The sequence below is a fragment of the Hyaena hyaena genome, unplaced genomic scaffold, assembly GCF_003009895.1.
Source record: "Hyaena hyaena isolate Hyena2069 unplaced genomic scaffold, ASM300989v1 scaffold_6, whole genome shotgun sequence".
Classification (NCBI taxonomy): Eukaryota; Metazoa; Chordata; class Mammalia; order Carnivora; family Hyaenidae; genus Hyaena; species Hyaena hyaena.
In genome coordinates, this window is record NW_024080638.1 from 627,224 (window position 1) to 641,307 (window position 14,084).

Genomic DNA, 14,084 nt, shown 5'->3' on the forward strand with positions numbered 1-14,084 from the left:
TCCTAGAAAAGATCATATGTAATACACATTCTAAATTAAAAAAAAGTTTTTAAATGTTTTCTTTTCTTTTTTTTTTTTTTCTGAGAGAGAGAGAGAGACAGAGTATAAGCTGAGGAAGAGCAGAGAGAGAGGGAGACACAGAATCCGAAGCAGGCTCCAGGCTCTGAGCTGTCAGCACAGAGCCCGATGCAGGGTTCAAACTCACAAACTATGAGATCATGACCTGAGCTGAAGTTGGATGCTTAACCGACTGAGCTATCCAGGCACCCCTCTAAAAATTTTAAGTTTAGCATCTGAACACACAAAGAGAAAGCCACCATTAAGATTAAGGTTGGAAGAATTTGTTCGTTCATTGATTTTAAAAAGGCCATACTGAGTGCATGTCTTGAACCCTCAGGTGTCCTGTTAGATGCTGGAAAATAAGAGGTCTTTTTCCTTGTGAAGCTCGTGATCTCCTGGGGACACAGCCTAACAAATCCAACCTAGCATGCTAAATACTCTAATAGAGGTACAAAAACAGCATTGGAATCAGTACTCTGCCTAACCAAGAAGAAAGACGGGGAGTTACAGAAAACTTCCCAGAAAGGTGACCAATACTTGAGTTGTATCTTAATAGGTTCAGTAGAAACTTGTCAGGCAAGACGGAATCTAGGTATAAGTGGTATATTTGTGCCTTCCTCATTTTAACTACCTTTAACATTTTGCCACTCTCTTATTTTGTGTTTTCAATTAGAGCTCTAAGCGAGAATGGAAGCCACTGGAGGACCGTAGCTGTACAGACATACCATGGCTGCTCCTTTTTATCCTCTTCTGCATTGGAATGGTAAGAACACTCTTTTAGATGATCAGGACCTGATGCACCCATGATCCAAGGGAATGATGGGGGAGTTGGTTTAAAGAAGGAGCTTTTTATTTATTTATTTATTTATTTATTTATTTATATTTAACCCCCTTCTGAATTGCTTATAACAGGAGGTCCTAGGGTATCATTGAACCTGGTTATTTTTGTCCCATACAATTAATTGGTATTTGATACTCCTTGATTTTGTTTTCTTTTTCTAAGCTTACATGAGATATAATTAAGGGGAACTCTGTCTCTTTTACTAGATCATTTAAGGAAGCCAGATCATTCCACATACATTTCTGTGAATTGCGATCTTGATGGCCTGTTAACCAGAGCACTGGCTGTGGACTCTTGAGTATTTATCCAACCCAGTCACACAAACCTGATGGCCATTTTTGTACCAGTTTTCCTTTCAGGAACTTGGTGTGTTCCTTTGTATGAAATTAGAGGTTGTGCCAGAACATATCTACGGTGTTTCCAATTCTGACATCTTTTAGTTCTTCCTGAAGAGACGAGGCTGCTTGCTCACTGCTTCTGCCCATACAAGGGCTGCCTGCTGGGTCTGCTGTACTGAGCGGCGGCTCTCAGTTGGAGATCGGAGACTTGGCGGTTTTCCATTGGTTGTGGAGTCCCTGTGCAAAGTGTCGAGGGTGTGCTGATTCAAACTGCATACCCATCCTGCCCTGCAGGAGTTTCTGACATAGCCTTCAGGGACTTGAGAGTCCCTGCCAGTGTGCTGGGCTGGAAAAGAAGGTGGAAAACAGCGGTTTTAGAGGTAGCTGATGTGTAGAGCTACAGTTAGAACAGACTGGGAAATTCTCATCTCGTTCATCACCCTCATTCTACAGAGTAAAAACCTCAAAACCAGAGCTGGCAATGACCATCCCAAGGCCACTTGTTAGTTAGTAGCAGGGCTCAGAACAGAACCACGGTCTCATAATTTCCAGGGCAGTGATTTTTTCTGCCTCCTTGTTTCCTCTTCCTCGAGGGGACTGTGCAGACAGTATTGCTCTCTTTTTCATGGTCTTTACAACCCAAAACACTACTACCTCTGGCAGCCTTTTTTTCATAAATATGTGAGCATTTTTAACTTCCATTTCCCCATACCTTAGGAAAATCTTATTCTGTGTCTTCCTCAACTGTACACCCTGCAAATGCTATTTGAAAATCACAGAACCACCCTATTCCTAATAGGCATAATTAATAGGTACCAGTTCTGAACATGAAGAAAGGAAAAGAAAGCAGTAGCTTTTAAAGAAATATACTAAATTGAGTAAAATAAGGAGTGTTTGTTTTAAAGATAGTAGTCAGCTCAGTTTTAGGAAACCTAAGATACTTAGAAAACATCAAAATACCCATTTCCTCACTTGGGACTTCTAAGATGTTCAAGAGTCTACTTAGTTTAATGGAGTGGCACCTGAAATGCAGTGTGCATGCAGAGTGTGGCAAACATTTTTTTGTTAACAGAATTAATCCACAACCTCTCCCCATACTCTGAATTATCCCTAAGACAAATAGCAGCTGACCTTTCAAAATTATGTTTATAAAAACATGTACCTGCCACTCCAGGTGCTTTTGATTTTCTACCCTAAAATAGCTCAGGAAAGCACACTCATTAATGTTGATAGGCTGACTCAGGAGTGACTTGAGAGTAAGGAGCTATTTGTTTACTGACACATTTTAATGCAATGGTAATTAATATAATGTTGAATTCAGTGCAGTGGTAATTAAGACCCACTGTGTGTACTTTTAAATGCATGTATAGAGTTATTTGTCTTTGAAGGATTTTTTTAAATGGGTTACCTTCACGGAGATGAGCTAACCTCAATTTTTGCCATGTGGAAACTGGAGAAATTTCCAAGTTCTGTTGCCCACCATACTGGCACAACACAACCATAGATCAGTGTTTTTTTTGTCTTCTGTGTGTTTGTTTTGTATGGTTCTGAAAAGGTTTGTTTTTTCTTTTAGGATTTCATCCTATAAGATGACTTACTTCTCAGAGAAACATTCATCAAACAATTTATTGAGCATTGCCCTCTGCTTGATGCTTTTATATGTATTTATCTTGTTAAATTCTCCCAGTTATCTTATGAAATAGGTTTTATCCCCAACTTATAATTTAAGTTGTAACAATGTTAAATATTTGCTTGTCTAAGAATATAATAATGGTAATACACAACAAAGATAGAATATGAACCAGAACTTTCTGCCTATGCTCTTTTGATCTAGTGGTCTTTCTGTCATGTTGTAACCTAATCAAGCCATATCTTCATGCAATGTCCTTACTTGCAGTTTTTTGCTCATTCCTTGATGTCTGTGCTTTGAAATATTTTAAGATCTTGTCTTATTTCATTCATCTTCACCATTAAATCTTTTTATTTACACATGTTGACCTCTGCGTAAATATTTGTACTTCTCTTTTATTTCTTCTCTTACTTTCAAGATTTTTCCATGCTTACTTGAACTTTGTCTAGAACTTTGGGTGTTTTTCTTTTTTTAAATTTCATTTTAGGTGGTGGGTGAGGGGAGTGCACGTGCAAGTGAGGGAGAGAGGCAGAGTTGGGGGGGGGTGGAGAGAGAGAATGAGAATCCTAAGCAGGCTCCATGCTCAGCATGTAGCCTGTTGCAGGACTTATTCCACAACCATCATGACCTGGGCTGAAAACAAGAGCTGGAAGCTTAACCGACTGAGGCACCCAGGTGCCTCAAGAACTTAGGGTATTTTCCAAAGCAGATTGCTACCAGCCTTCTTGAGAGCTATCATCTTCCCCATTTGAACTTTCATCAGTATTTTGAAATTATTGGACATACACATACTTTGCTCTAAAAAATTGCATGTAGCATTGAGCTTCTAAATTTCCGTTTTCCCTTAAGGTAGTAATCAAGTTCTTGTATTAGATAATTAAAAAAAAAAAAAACTCATTCCCGGGTCCCACTTATGATTCTGACTTAATCTCTGTTTTCAGTGTTCAGCCAGGGTTCAGAGACCACTGTTTTAGGTACCAGTAGACCGCTGAAGAGTTCTGAGCAAGAAATGATGTGACCAGGTTTAGGAAGATAGCCCTGGTAGCCAATGTTAAAGATGGTGTATAAAGCCATTGTAGAGGGGGACCACTTTAGAGGCTGATGGAATTGTCTAGATAACATGTGGAAAACCGGAAATAAGGTAGTAATAAAGGGAAAGAGGAGAGAGGGTCAATGTTGCAGGCAAGACAGAGGCAGAGTAAGGATGACTAAGAAGTTCTTATGTTAGGGGTTCAGGTTAGGGTTTTTCAGCTCACATCTGACTCCAGCTTGTAAGTTCCAGACCACAGTTTTTGTACACATGAAGGAACAAGAATGAGATGGATAAACAGACACTACTTTATTTACTTATTTTTAATTTTTTAAAATATTTTTATTTATTTTTGAGAGAGAAAGAGAGACACAGCGTATGAGTGGGGGAGGGGCAGAGAGAAGGAGACACAGAGTCTGAAGCAGGCTCCACACTCTGAGCTGTCAGCACAGAGCCCGATGCAGGGCTCAAACCTGTGAATCGTGAGATCATGACCTGAGCTGAAGTTGGACGCTCAACCGATTAAGCCTCCCAGGTGCCCCAATACTACTTTATTCGTAGCCAATCACCTGATTATTCCCAATAAAGAATTATTTGGTGAAAATGACTTGTAGAATGAAGTTTGTGCCTTGTGGGCTGAAGGTCCTTCCCACCTTGGATGGTGTGAGTTCATTCTCTCAGGGAGAGAGAGGTACATGTGAGAAGAGGGAAGAGATGTATCTGGACCCTATCTGTCCAGATCAGCTTACCAGAGAAATCAGGAAAGAGAGTCGGCTGGATAGCCCTAGTAGGAGTGCTTACCATGGACAGTGGAAGGTAGAGAGACCTTACAACTTAGCGCTCTTACTTATTGCTGCATACTGTGGACGAGGGGCTGTTCTGTATGTGACACAGAAACATTGAAATTTCACAATTACGTTCTCATTTTACAGATAGAGAGCAGAGGCATAGAGATAAGTTCAATAACTTGTCCAGATTACCAGGGGCAGATTGAACCTGGAAGAGAAAAGGTAGAAGGTGGAGGCCTCAAGAGGTAGTCCCTCCTTTCTTGCCTGGAATTGGGAACAAGAGAAAGTTGTTGTTTAGAACATGGACACAGTAACCTCATCTGCCAGCAAAATGAGGTCTCGTCAGTATTTCAAATTCTGAGCAAACAGTTTAGCATTCTTGCTTCCTCTGGCACAGTTAGGAAGTGAGAGGGGCGCCTGTGTGGCTAAGTCGGTTAAGCGTCCGACTTCAGCTCGGGTCATGATCTCACGGTTCCTGGGTTCGAGTCCAGTATCGGGCTCTGTGCTGACAGCGACTCAGAGCCTGGAGCCTGCTTCGGATTTTGTATCTCCCTCTCTCTCTGACCCTTCCCTGCTCAAGCTGTCTCTCTCTCTCAGAAATAAGTAAAACATTTAAAAAAATTTAAAGGAAGTGACAGTGATGGCCGTAAGTGTCGAGGGGGGAGACTGATGAGTTCCCTCACTCTGTATCTTACATGTGCCGTCTGGGAAAGAATGATACGACAAATTCAGACGGTATATGCAGGAAAGGGAGGTGGCTTGGGGAAGTGTGGAATGAGAAGATGAGTTCAGGAGAGGTAGGGCTGGGATAAGCAGTGGGAAATGCAGAGTTGGAGCTTTGGACAATGATCTGGACTAGAGCTGGGTATAGGAAACATCATTGCATACGTTGTCCCTTCAGACTCCTTTCAAGGACCTTTTTTAAATTTTACAGCATTAGTCTAGCTCCCAGAGCATAGTGTTTCTACCTCATTAACTATTGTTGAGCATGCAGCACAGAGTTAAAGACTCAGACTCATTGCAGTATTTAGTCATCTGTGTGATGGTCTGTGCTTTGCCAGGATTGTAGAAGAGGAAGAAAAGGTGCCAAAAATTACCTTAAGGTTACCTGATCCAAATACCTACCTACTTTTTTTTAAATCCTTTGGATTTTTTTTCTTTTTTTTTTATTATGGCAAAATATAAATAACATAAACTTTACCATGTTAACTATTTTTGCATTAATTACATAGATTTGCTTTTTTAAAAAATTGTATTTATTGTGGGGAGAGAGAGAGAGAGAGAGAGAGAGAAAGTGTGTGCAAGAGGGAGAGGGACAGAGAGAGAGGAGAGAGAAAATCAGCGCAGAGCCTGATGTAGGGCTTGATCTCATGACCATGAGATCATGACCTGAGCTGAAATTGGGACTTGTGCACTTAACTGACTGAGCCACCCACATGCCCCTAAATTGATTTGCTTTTTTTTTTTTTTAAATGTTTTTTTTTATTTATTTCTAGAGGAGAGAGGAGACAGCGTGAGCAGGGGAGGGCCAGAGAGAGAGGGAGTCACAGACTGAAACAGGCTCCAGGCTCTGAGCTGGCAGTCAGCACAGAGCCCGATGCGGGGCTCGAACCCACGAACCGCGAGATCATGACCTAAGCGAAAGTCGGTCGCTTAACCGACTAAGCCACCCAGGCGCCCCAAAATTGATTTGCTTTTAACCCACTCTTGTTTTTGTATTCTTGGTCACAGTGCTGGACAAAATGGGCTATACTTCTTCCTGCAAGTATACTCTGAAAAATTTTACTCTGTGTCTACTTTCCCTTAGGATCATAAAATTTGAGAAGAGGAAAAGGCTTTAGAGACTAATCTAGTTCAACCTAGGAAACTGAAGCTCAGATCATAAGAAGTATTTGTATCAGAGCTGGGTTCAGTTCCTAGCATTTCTTATGTGTTTTTTTTCCTCTTTTCTTCATTGCTCAAGCTGCCCATGAAACTGAGCCTCTCTGATTTTGCTTCCTCATACCCCAGTATTTTCTAATCTTTTGAGAACATTTAAGTTCTTTTTTTAAGTTTTTTTAAAATGTTTATTTTATTGAGACACAGAAAGAGAACTCGAACCGAGGAGAGGGAGAGAGAGGGAGACAAAGAATCTAAAGCAGGCTCTAGGCTCTGAGCTATCAGCACAGAGCCCAATGCGGGGCTCCAACTCAAACCATGAGACATGACCTGAGCTGAAGTTGGCTGCTTAAATGACTGAGCCACCCAGGTGCCCCTATTTCAGTTCTTTTATGGTAAACTTGATGTATTATAACCTTTGCATACCCTGGATGGCATCTTGCATTTGTATATGCTCAATAAATACTTATTGGGTGTACATTATCTAGACTTCCAAACATTCTTGCTTATTGCTTCTTACTTCTTTCTTAGAGTATTACATCCCATTAAACTTTGAAGAAATCCAGAAATCTGGAAGATAGGCAAAGTGTTTTAATTTTATTTTTTTTAGTTTGCATAAATATTAGTTCTTCATCAGGCATTTTTTAAGTTTGCTTGTTTGTTTGTTTGTTTAGAGAGTGCACACGTGAGCAGGGGAGGCACAGAGAGAGGAGAGAGAGAATCCCAAGCAGGCTCCATGGTGTTAACATGGAACCCAACTCAGGGCTCAATTCTACGAACCATGCAGTCATGACCTGAGCCGAAATCAAGATCAGGTACTTAACTGACTGAGCCACCCAGGTGCCCCTGCATCAGGCATTCTTATCCCGTCTTGTCTGCTAGGTCCTAAAAGCCTTCCTTGTTTCAGGGTTCTCAGAATAGGAGGAACAGAGGCCAAATACTTCAAGGTTTGACAAATTAGTTCTTAGGAGATTGATTCCAAGCTTTCATTAAGTTTAGGGATAGAGGTATAGGATTAGGTAAAGGAGGTAGTATTTGAGGGGAAAAAAAGATTCTGGATATACTTTCATTAATCCCTGGGCAAGAGCTATAAACATAAATCTTCCCCCATATCTTTCTATTTTGAAGCATTTTACTGTATTCATATTTCATCCCTGCACGCCACACGTGTTTTTGTTGACTCTTTTTTTTTTCTACTTCCAAAACCCAAAAACTAAGGCTTTCTGCCTTACTCAGTTTCATGTTAAGACTCCAGGTTTGAAATTCAAACATGCTTGTGAAATAACATGTGTCCCTTTTTCTGAGTAATCGTGAATGAAACTAAGCAAATCCTCCTTAAGTTGAACTAATGAGCACAGTTCAATAATTAGCCAATTGTCTTTCTCCCACTCAGGCAGTAGGTCCTTCCTAGTTTGCCAGATACTGCAGGAGATTCACCACCGCTATGCCTTTATCTGATTTGAGTCACCTTCTGTTTGTGATTAGATTTGTCTGCTCCTCCTCTCTCTGTCTCAAAATAGCTGTTCTGAAAGCACTTCAGTAACTCTCTCCTTTTAAGATTTTAGCCATGGTTCTCTTCCTACTAATAGGCTTACTTATTCTGCAGTGATTGCTCTCTTCTATAGGCGCATAAAAGCTTCCCTCATCCCCCTTATCATTTGCTTCATTAATATGATTTCCTTCTCTTGAAGCTTCTTTCTCTCCCCGCTTAGAGCCATTAAATTATTGAGTGCATTCTGTAAAGTTTCTCTCATCCTATTTTAATTTCGTGTACCACATTTTTTTCTCATCTGAAACTATATTGCTTCCTGCATTTGGATTTCAGATTTTTTTGTTTTTTAAAAGAGATTGTATTTTTAATTATATTTGGCCTAATTCCCCATTGTCAGTACTTGTACCATATGGGAAGTCCCTGGGGTAATAGTCATGGTTTCTTCCTGTCTTATTAGCTTACTATTCTTCTCCCTTTCTCCCCTGAAGCGTCTCACCTCTCTTCTCTAATGCTTTTGGAAGCTAAGAAGTTTAAATGGCCTGTGTGAAAATATGTCAGTGTCCCCATTTTACCATATACATGTAACATTTATAATTTATACTCTGCCTACATCCCAGAGAGATGTGAGGTGGCTTATGATTAAAAAACAAAACAAAACAAAAAACACCTCTTACATGTCCAACAGTACTGTTAGAAATAGTCAGAAAGGGAAATCAGAAACCATTTGAAGGAATCTGTAACACAAAATATGTATCAAACATAAGAAAATTTCTATAAAAAGTGAAAGAAGAACATAACCTTTTAATTATGTAAGGGCCTTGCTATTTTAGACTAGTCATGGGAGGAGATTGTAATTGTGGTCTAAATGTTTCTGTGTAGTGGCAGAGTTACTGTCAGTATTTCTCGTTTTCCCCCTAGAAATTTTTGTTCTAAAAGGAGAGAACTGAAGGAGTTTTTGGTTAGTCCCCAATTACTGTTGTCAACCTCTTTGGTCTGGCTTCATCATTCAGATTTCCCACTACTGGCTACCACGTCTTGGTCACGAGCTGTGTACCAGACCGGCTAGGGGTTAGATGTGCATTATCTTATTTACTCCTCATCACTGGGCTGTGAAATAGATGATGGGACTCTATGTTAGAGATGAGGAGGAAATACTCTAAGTAGGTAATTGGATCAGAGTCACATAGGTAGTACATGGTAGAGTGAGGGTTTAAATCCAGATCTTTCTGGGTTCCCTTTCTGTTACTCAGTGATTCTTGCCAAAGAACCGTATTGGAAAATTAGCCATTAAACCTCGTAATGTTTACCTGCACTTCCAGTTTCTGTTCAGTATAGGATTTCCTAATTTGAAGTTCAAGGATCTGCTTAAGGTGGATGCTGATTTGAACATGTGTATGTGTGCAGGGGGTTAATTTTTTTTTATTTTCTCATGTTTTCGTATTGGCTTGAAGTTCTGACATGGAACTAATTGTCTTGTGTTTTCCTTGGAGGAGTCAGGAGAGTGAGTGGGCAAAAAGGTGAGGGCGAATGAGTGAGTCCTGACCAGCCTGTGCCTAACCCTGTGCTAACAGTTAGCTTTCAGACAGAAGGTACTAACATTTTTATTGAAACAGGGCACTTACATGCATTATTTCATGTCATTCTTACAGCAGCCTTTGTGGTAAGTGGTTTCAGCCTCAATTTATAGACAGGAAAACTGAAGCACAGAGCATTAAGCAAGTTTGTCCAATCACACAAGTAGAAAATGGAGTTTTCAGTGAAGCTTTATCTGCCCCCAGAGCCCATGGTCTTTTCCTTTACATGTTCTCATTTCTAACAACAGTAGCTAATATTTATTGAGCTCTTACTATGTGCCAAGCAGGATTCTTACCATTTTACAGGATTATTTCATTGAGTCCTTAGAGCAATCTTATGAGCCACACAGTCATCTCCATTTCACAGGTGAGTAAATTGAGGTGCAGAGAGTTAAAGTAACCTGGCAAGGATCAGAAGGCACGAGAGTGGCAAATCTGGGATAGTCTCCACTTCAGGAGTTGACTTTCTTATAAACTGTAGTTTCAAGCAGTTTCTAGTATTTAGACCATACTCTCTACTCTCCCCCCCCCTCCCCCCCACTTTCCTTACGTGCAGGATGAAAATAGAAGGGTCATTCAGAAAAAAAATAATTTGTTTTCCTTTTTAGGAAATAGTTTTCTTGTAGGATCTGCATGTGAACACAGTACTTAGCACCGTAGACCTGAGACCTAGCACAGCTGCTTATATACGTACGACTCATGAGACTTGGCTATGATAAGTTAAGCAGTGATCATCTCTGCCTTCATTAGCCACTCCCATAAGATAATCAAAACCAACCTTTCTTATTTTTTTTTTTTTTTACAAATAGTTTATTGTTAAATTGGTTTCCATATAACACCCAGTGCTCATCCCCACAAGTGCCCTCCTCCATGCCCATCTCCCCCCTCCCCCCCACAACCAAAAATACAAAGATTGATTCTCAGCATTCAAGAGTCTCTCATGGTTTGCCTTTCTCCCTTTCCCCCACCATTTCCCCCCTTCTTCTCCCCCATGGTCCTCAGCTAAGTTCCTCCCAATCCTCTTATACGTGCAAACATGTGATACCCGTCCTTCTCTGCCTGATTTATTACGCTAAGCATAACACCCTCAAGGTCCACCCATGTTGCTACACATGACCAGATTTCATTGTTTCTCATTGCCATGTAGTATTCCATGGTATAGATAAACCACATCTTCTTGATCCATTCATCAGTTGATGGACACTTAGGCTCTTTCCATGTTTTGGCTATTGTGGAGAGTGCTGCTATGAACATTGGGGTACATGTGCACCTATGAATCAGCAATACTGTATCCCTTGGGTAAATTCCTAGCATGCTATTGCTGGGTCATAGGGGAGTTCTATTGTTAGTTTCCTGAGGAAACTCCGCACTGCAAAACCAACCTTTTAAAGACCATGTTGCAAGATTTTCTAGCCCCAGCCTTTTCTCCCAATTCAGTTGATCAGTAATAATTCACCTTACTTCCGATTCGTAATGCCTACTAGCCCGCAGTGGGATATAGGCTGTTACTGCTCTTAGTGCATACTTGATTTAGCAAGCACGATGCAGTTCCGAAGCATCTACCATTTATTTGCCTTGGGCGCTGTGATGAAGCGTATTCCCATGAAATGAAGTGACCTTTGTGGCACACAGACCCAGTGCCTCACTCTCCTTGACTCTGCAGTATTAAAAGCAGAGTAGTGTTTCATGGTGTAATTTTTTTGCTTGTATACAGCTTTACTGCAGGAAGGAAACAGAAGTGTTGTGTGCACCGAAGTTATAATAATTCAAAACCCACATACCTATTGTTCTTTGAATTTCTTTCTTTCATGGGTTGCTGTTGTTCATTTAACAGAACTCTTTTACAATCAAAAAGCGCTGAAGAATGAAACAATTTGGGTTTGATTTTATGCTCTGATCTTTACTAGCTTCTATGGCTTTGGGCAACTTATTTAACCTCTCTGGGCCTCAGTTTCCTTATTATGAGGATTAACGATGATGTCTGGTAAGCACCTAGTACAGAGCCTGGCACAGAGCAGATGTTCCATACAGAGAAGCTGCTATTATTATTACAAATGCAAAGACGATCTTATGATGTAAAAGCTTGAGATTTGTTTTGTTATGGTAGTAAATAGTGTTTCCCTGTGGACTTCTTTGTGCTGCTCATGTGAAATCCAAGGAAAACAGTAGAATAGTGTTTGCAATAAGGAAAGATAGGTCTTTGTTCCCCTCAACAGACAAAAGAAGCTCATTATGGTATCAAGTAGTGACTGTTGCTATTGAAATGGTTTATTTGTATGTTTTTTTCTGCTTTTTTTTCTAGGGATTTATTTGTGGCTTTTCAGTAGCAACAGGTGCAGCAGCAAGACTAGTGTCAGGATACGACAGCTATGGAAATATCTGTGGGCAGAAAAATGCAAAGTTGGAAGCAATACCAAACAGTGGCATGGACCACACCCACCGGAAGTGAGTAGACTCTTGGCTGAATGAACTCCATGGACACTTTGAACGGGGGTAGAAAATTCTGCTTTTCTATATTGTCTAATAATCTTCAGTAAGATATTATTTTCATATGACTCTTGTTCGTGTTTTAATTTTTTTAACTGTCCACTCGAATCATTTCTGGTTTTGATCTCTAAATACATTTTCCAGGAAATATAATTAGCTGCCAAGTTAAAATGGGCGACCTTCAGGTTTTAACAAGTAAAGGCTTGATTTGAGAGGGTTATTCCTATACTCTGTTTTCCCATTAGCCTGTAGGTTGTACACAAAGTTTTAACTCATGAAATAATGTAATATTTTTTCTTCCTAAGATTGTACTTGATGGGAGACAGAGGGATAATAATGGATTTTGAAACATTAAAGGTATAATGAAACATTTTGTGATGCATCATTTATAAGTACAGTACACATCAATTTCCAATTGTATAAAAGATACATTTTCTTTGTCAGACTTTAAAATTTGAGTTCTCAGGCTTCATCTCTTGAATATCTTGAAATTCCTGACTTAATTGTCTTTTTCCTTCAGAGGAGCTATGACTCCATTTTTAATGTATGTAAAAGAAATGTATTTCATTAAATATACTTTAGGTATGATGTCAGTATATTTGTCTGCACTGTATATTTATGCCCCATCAAACCTGATTAGACAGGTTTAATAAAGACAGATTTTCAGAATTAACCAAACTAATTTTAAAGTAATGGGTTTCCCAATTCGATTAATGAACTTTATAGGAAAAGGCTAAGCAGTGAAAACATTTTTCAGACTATAGTTGTCTTAACAAACATTTTCCAGGATGTGGTAACTATATTCATTATTAGATAAATCAGTTCGTTAAATCAGGACCACTACTGGCAAGTATAAGATTAATTTGATAATTTCACAAACCTAAAGAAATCCAAATAGTTAACCATATCTCAAAGATATTTCCCCATTGAATGAAGGAATAATGGACTCAAATAAATAAAATTTTATTTAAAAAATTTTTAAACATTTTTATTTATTATTGAAAGACAGAGAGAGACAGAGCATGAGCATGCGAGGGGCAGAGAGAGGGAGACACAGAATCTGAAGGAGGCTTCAGCCTCTGAGCTGTCAGCACAGAGCCAGACACGGGGCTCAAATTCACAAACTGCAAGATCATGACCTGAGCCCAAGTCAGACGCTTAACCACTTAACTGACTGAGCCACTGAGGCATCCCTAAATAAAATTTTAAATAATAGTAATAAACATTTGTAAAGCATGTCGTAGTTGGCAAGCATATGATACACCATGCTGTGAGGTAGGTGTAGCAGAGGCTTAGAGAAAGAAATGGTTTTCTCAAAACTCTGGTTGGTCAGTGGAATATCAAATGCAGACCATGAGCTTTTCTCTTGATAAACACCTGCATCCCTTGACAGAATAAAAATTAGACTCACAGAGAGTAATTTGAAGGATTTTCAGTTATCCTTGTTTTGATTGCTTCATAAAATTAACACATATTTTAGGCCTTGTAGTCTTGTAACAAGGTAGCCCATATATATATACATTTTTTCTTTTTATTATGAAATAATTTTAGAGTCATAGAAGTTACATAAATAGTATAGAATTCCAACATCTTTTTATTTATTTATTTTTTGTAAGTAGTGTTTTTGCTGTCAAATACTATTTGACTTTTTTTTTTTTTAATATTTATTTATTTTTGAGAGAGTGTGAGCAGCGGAGGGGTAGAGAGAAGGAGACACAGAATTCAAAGCAAGCTCCAGGCTCTGAGCTGTCAGCACAGAGCCCAACACAGGGCTTGAACTTACAGACTGTGAGATCATTACCCGAGCGGAAGTCAGACACTCAACCAGCTGAGCCACCCAGGTGCCCTGTATTTGACTCTTTAACACTGTTCGCATGTACCAACCATCAAATATCACCATTTAGATAATTGAGGAGGTAGGAAAAGGGATCTCTTTTCCCCTCAGGTCTACTGCTCATATGAGGTC

The 14,084-nt window shown here is 39.6% G+C and overlaps 1 protein-coding gene across 3 annotated transcripts in view; it reads left to right on the forward strand.

Moving 5' to 3' along the window:
- Positions 1-14,084, forward strand: part of SLC44A1 (solute carrier family 44 member 1) — a 201,577-nt gene that overhangs the window by 53,870 nt on the left and 133,623 nt on the right. For all 3 annotated transcript variants that reach the window (XM_039239918.1, XM_039239909.1, XM_039239904.1), the window contains exons 2-3: positions 734-823; positions 11,934-12,076. In XM_039239918.1, coding sequence (XP_039095849.1) covers positions 734-823; positions 11,934-12,076 — 233 coding nt within the window. The remainder of the gene's footprint in view (positions 1-733; positions 824-11,933; positions 12,077-14,084) is intronic.